We start from the raw sequence: 6,135 nt of genomic DNA, 5'->3' as shown, positions 1-6,135 counted from the left end.
TCAGGGGATTGCCAAGCGTTCGAGACGTAGGGGGCTCTGCCCGAAGAGACTGCAAGAGTCGAAGAGGCTATATGCCGAAGCGGCCCCTTAAGAAGAGGGCAACTACGATGGCCTTCCATTCTTTCGAATGGACAGTCATCCATTTTTTTTCGCCACGTTGTCCCTCTCATTTTTTGTATATCCTTCTGTCTGGTTTGACGGGGAGAGACGGTGAACTATCATTTTCATGAGATTTTCTCGAGTCTGCATTTAAGTAAGATAAATATATTAGATTTTTGTCACGCCAAGTAATGTATAATTGAATACATTTTTACTGGGTCAATTATACGAGATCGATGCACTGCGAAATATTCTTGGCTTTAATGGTAACATTAGTAAGTTATAGCTCTTGTATCACCGTCTCTTTCTCGCTTTCCAATGGTTTCGTTTGTGCCTTCGTGTTCCCTTTCAGTTTTAGGTGGGTCACTTCGGAGAATCTGGCGACTTCCTGGTGTTTCTTCAATGTTCTGTTTTACCTGTACTTTTCTGCTCCTTTGCAGGTTTAGGTGGATCACCTGGAAGCAGCCATTTTTGGTAAAATCATCATGGGCTGTTAATCGAAATCGAGCTTGCTGCACTTGCTGGTAGAAGACGTTAAAATATGTTAAAGGATGTTTGTGCATTTTTTTCGCGATGCGAACTGCTTTCCAAACTTCTCTTCGAACTGCGTGTACTGAATCCTATCAAACTTTACAATGTTAATATGTGAGCTACGAGGAAGGTCCTGACGCCCATGAAATTTCAATTAAAAAAAAACATGTATTCATAGATTCGTAATTTTTGTATAAAAAATGAAATTTCACGAGTTTAAGGACCTACGTTAGGGCTTTCGTATTCACGTTATAAAATTTTGAAACAATTCCGTATACCCAGTTCGTGTAAAAGTTTGATGAACGATTGACATTTCGGATGCCGCTTTCACATCCCCTTAAAATAATTCCTTTTTATTTTATTTTTTTATTTTTTACCTCTCAGTGAAGTGAAGGTAGGTTCGATTTTAAATACGCATTACATTTATTTGGAGGATATGTGTACACATATAAATACATAAATATTTTATAATAAAATCGCCCAGCTCGACTCCGCGCTTCGGATTAGTGTCGCGATCGCATGTGTGTGTGTGTGTGTGTGTGTGTACTAAATATGGCGAACGATCTGGGAATCTCACGTGGCGTCGGCGTATAGGCTTCGACGAGTAATTAATTCGTCGTACATCGAGGTTAAGCTCGTCGCAGGTGTAGCTACTATGACCTGCAGCGACATCTCCGAAGTTCGGCCCGATCGGATGCGCATTAAATATGTACAGCCTATCAAAAATGAAAAAATTCATCAAACAGTTTTATAGTCGAAGACTCCTTAAGCCTAGAGTGCTCGCAAAGGCGAAACTCGTTATATCGTCGCTTATAAAAAACGGATGATAGGTTAGATCGGTCGAAATAAGATCCGGATTTCTTGTGCCTTAAGGGGGTATAAAATGAAACACAGGGTAGATATCACGCTATCGAACGTACCACTACGGTCCTCGGGTTTAATAAGCATTTTCAGAGGAATTAACGATTCTCGATGAGGGATATCTTCTTCGCAAACGGTTTTCCCATTTTGGGAAATAATCCCTGTTAGATGGCGGACATCGACCCCTTTCGATCGTACGTCACATCTTTACCTTATCCGTGGAACACTTATGTCCACCGATGTACACTGGGCAGTGGGTAGGTACAGTGGCGGGCATTAATGCCTTCCCGTTGTACGCTACTGGCATCGAATCCGCGGTGAAGACACTCGTGTTCGAGATTGCGCAATTTGATTAATATCGTAGCAGTGGCCTTAAATCTTACGAAGAGCTGTATAGCGTACAGAGCCGAAATAACCCCTCGAGGAAAGGCGATCGAAATAAAAAGTACAATGTTTATAGTGCCTTAGGATTAATTAAGGGGATGCGAAAGTGGTATCTCAGAAGTCATTCGTTCGTGAAACTCGGAAACGAGGGTACCGAGTCGTTCCTAACCTCACAATGTATACGTGGAGGCCTTAAGGAGGGTCCTAACACTCGTGAGATTTCATTATTTTTACAATTTTGAAAATATTTATAAAGAAATCTTTTAGAAATTCGTGTCTTACGGGTGTCAGGACCTTTCTTGTGGCCTCCATATTCACGTTATTAAGTTTGAAACGATTTGGGGAACTTAGTTCGGAGAAAAGTCTCATAAACGAGACCTCTTTGATGTGCCACTTTCATGCCACCTTAATGTAGTGATCGGTGTGCTTTGCACTTCCGGCGACGGTGCTGCCCTCTGTATCATGTTGGAAGCATTTCGGGGTGGAGGGCGAGATTTAAAGTCACTTAATTAGGATTTTCACGTCCTTCGGTGGATCGAAATTAATCGCAGAACTAAAAGTCGTTCTAACGGGGAAACGAAAAGGTGAAACGCCCACTTCTGTGGACGCTTTTCGTCCTGCGGTCTCCGTTTACGTCGACCTTGTTTTAGAAGATACTCTATAGTGTGCGTAGAACTCCCATAGGATCACCTACTTCCTTTTGGACGAACGAGCACGTCCACTTTATCCGATGCTCTTTGAATAACTATACGAATGTTTAGAAACTTGATAGCAAAAAAGGAGAAAAAAATAAGAAAAAACTCGCGGCATCGATGGACGAGATTTACGGCAGTTTCGTTTGCCGAACGTCGCTTGGCAGTCGTTATTTCAATATACAATTAGTCCCGCATTACTTTATACAAATGACCCTTCGTTAATGATATATCATAGAATTATAGTTAGCCGTTTTCCTGTGCCTTTAAAATGTGCCTTAAAATTTCCAAACTCCAACAACACCACCGATAAACTCCTCCCCTCCTCGGTACTATCTCCTTTACTCTCATATATATATATACCTCTTTCATTTATTTATATATCTCGCATGTATTCATATATATATATATATATTACTCTGTAATCGTATCTTACAATCCATCTAACAACAATGTACGTACTTTTAGTTGCAACAGCCTCTTCAATGTCGCTCAACTTAATGTTGGTCTAATTTTCTCGAAACAAAATTAGGGATTGGACAATTCCAATTAATTGCCGTTGTAATTGTGTTATTAAATGAGAATTTAAATTTAATATTCCCGTCCCTTCGGCCTTGTCTATGGCTATCTATTATTTTCCTCGAGATCTAGTCTACGGAATTGGCAGATTGCAATCGCATCCAGTCATCGGTCTCGTTTATCAGTGTTTTAAATGTCTTGCTGATAAAATTGCGCGTTTTCGGGGCGACATAGGATTTTCGTTAACAATTGTTTCGTTTACTTTCCTCGGGACGTTGGACAATGTCGGGCTTTTCGGAAAATCCCATTAAGGTGAAGGGAAACCCGTTGAGAAATTTCATCGACGTAGGTAAAAGAGATTTTTCTAGGTACCTAAGTTACCGGCATTTGTGTTTATATCGACAGCTGTGTCGAATTATATTGAGTATTATATTGAATGACGTACTATATATTTCGTTTCCGTACAATGATTTCAAAGAAATCGAAGTTAAACTCCAGAAATCTCCTTATTCGTGGTTTTCGATGCCCTAATTGACTGCAGAGTGCCATCTGTAATCTCAGATCCCAACTAAATCTTACCTTCGTTTCAGGATAGAAACGCAAAGGACACTTTTCTTTGCATTTATTCCGTTCAAGTGCGAGCTTCTCGATTACTAGTGTCCTAAATTGTTGTACAATTGTCCCGGCACATAGTGATCGATATATGAGAGCTCGACGCCATTTTGTTTCCGGTCTGGGTTGTCAGATAAATTTTTGGTAGAAAATTGAAATTTTGAAAGTTTCGGGATAATTCTTCGGTGCTCGCGAGTCATGTGCCAAGGTTTTAGACAATTTGGTCGGATAGCTTTAAAAAAAAGTGTCTTATTCGAATTGGCTGATCTGATCGGGGGTTTCACTTCACCTTAATCTTCTGTCGCTGGGGAACTCGAAGGAGGCGTCTCTTGTTTTACATCTTTCCGCCGATTAATTTCGGGATTACTTTCCTCGTTTGAAGAAATCCCGTTTTCTAAACCTCGGAAAGTCATTACTGTTCGTCGTTCAAGTAAAGTGCTAGGCGTCGTAAGCCCTTTAGGATTGTCTCGAAGAAAATGGCGTTCGATCGTAAACCCATCAGCCTGTCGGGATTGTCTGGCCGAATGCGTACGTTTACACCTTCCTGTCTTAACGGGTAACGAAAATGACATCGTTCGCTTTGAAGAGATCATTAAAAGAGACAAAGGAAGCGACGCGAAGCGCCGTAAACTCAGGTTTAAGGCGGCATGAAAGTGATATATACATACCAAAAAGTGAAAATATTTGTAAAATCTTTCTTCAAACTCGATGCGCCAAATTATCTAAAACTTTAACGTGCGATTACGGAGTTGATCCATTCTTGAAGTTTCCATCAGGGACGTGATTATCCTAATCAATGAGAAAAAACTGCATTCCATTTGGATGCACCAAGAGTGGGCGTCCCTCTTATCATCCTCTTGTTTCTTCATTGTTGAAAGAAATTCACCTCGACATCGACAAGACTGTGTACGTAGACCTTCGTGAGAAGTATCAGCTCCTTTCTTCAGTTTGACTTTTCCAAAATAATTGCCGCCTTCGCCCTTCAACCTGTCTCAGGATCTTTCGGGCGGCTGCACTTCCTTTTCCTACAACCGTCATCAAATTGGATGTAATTTACAAAAACATCCTCGATGCTGACCTATCAGCAATCCATGGCATTGTTAGGTTGTTCCCTGACCCATTCTTGAATCTTGCATCAGGGACGTCTTCGATTAAGTCAATTGGAGATAACTGCGTTCCATTTTGCCGCATCCAAAATGGCCGTCTCTTCGGGTCCCTCCGAAGGCGTTCTCCACTCGCAATCTCTTCAACGGAACAATTGTACCTTTCGCTGAAGGAAACTTATTTCGAGCATGTCCACGTAAGCTTCCTCGACATAATCTCATTTCTTCTTCCCGCGTCCGTTCTTCTGGACTTTCGTGATCTTCAGCTTGCAGTTGGACCCTCCAGGGCAAACTCCCAAGTTACAAAAACATCCTCGAAGCTGACCTACCAGCAACCCATAGCAATGATAGGTTGTTCCCTGACCCATTCCCAAAGCTTTCATCCGAAACTCGCATCAGGGATGTCTTCGATTAGGTAAACCAGAGACAACTGCGTTCCATTTTGCCGCATCCAAAATGGACGTCTCTTCAGGTCCCTCCGAAGGCGTTCTCCACTCGCGTCTCTTCGACGGAACAATTGTACCCTTCGCTCAAGGAAACTTACTTCGACATGGGAGCTTCCCCGAGCATGTCCACGTAAGCTTCCTCGGCATAATCTCATTTCTTCTTCCCGCGTCCGTTCTTCTGGACCTTCGTGATCTTCAGCCTACAATTGGACCCTCCGGTGTAGACGACCTCGGCTCTGCCGCCCTCTTCTATGGCGGCCACCAGCGCTTTAACGGACTTTACGTGGATGTCTTTGGCGCTTATCTCCAACGTCGTGCCGGGGTATCTATCTCTCACGCATTTTCCTATACTCGAACCCTGCGTGGGGGACAATTCCACCCCGTCCAGGCACAGCCAGGTCAGGTATTGCAGGCTCGTTAGGATCGTCTGCACGAACGCGTGCTCCATCTGCACCTTCTTCGCGCTGTCGATCACGATCAGGCCGTTCGCCTTGAGGAAGCTTAGGTTGCAAAGCTTCAGGTGCTTCGAGATCTGCCGCATGGTCTTCTCGCTGTCCTCCAGGGTGACGCGCCAGAAGTTTATCCTGAGGGACTGGAGGTTCCTGAAATGGGAAGAGAGGCAGGAGAAGAACTGATGGAGGATCTTGTCGTCGATGAAGAGCAGGGATCCGTTGTTCCCGCCGATTGTCGACTTGTCCAGAGATAGGTCCAGCTCGCTCAGGGCTGTAAATCCGGCCAGGAAGGGCAGCAACAAAGGGCCTCGGAGAGCCAGCCTATCGTTGACCGTCACCTGTTGTTTCCCACAGATAAAAGACATTTTTATCATTACTGAAGACTAGTTCGTATCGCTAAGGTGATATGAAATGGTCTTTATATATGTATATATAA

The 6,135-nt window shown here is 43.1% G+C and overlaps 1 protein-coding gene across 1 annotated transcript; it reads right to left on the bottom strand.

The window, feature by feature from the left end:
- Window positions 1-1,057: 1,057 nt before the first annotated feature.
- On the bottom strand, window positions 1,058-6,037 carry LOC111674267 (the record flags this gene model as incomplete). The annotated part of the gene is given in 1 exon segment (XM_023433767.1): window positions 1,058-6,037. A coding segment is annotated over 1 exon segment (639 nt), but the record flags the coding sequence as incomplete, so codon positions are not given.
- Between the last annotated feature and the right edge of the window lie 98 nt (window positions 6,038-6,135).

The sequence above is a fragment of the Orussus abietinus genome, unplaced genomic scaffold, assembly GCF_000612105.2.
Source record: "Orussus abietinus isolate OABI.00-Male unplaced genomic scaffold, Oabi_2.0 scaffold1363, whole genome shotgun sequence".
Lineage (NCBI taxonomy): Eukaryota > Metazoa > Arthropoda > Insecta > Hymenoptera > Orussidae > Orussus > Orussus abietinus.
Note: the sequence above shows the minus strand (reverse complement) of the source record. Positions and strands in the feature narration are given on the sequence as shown.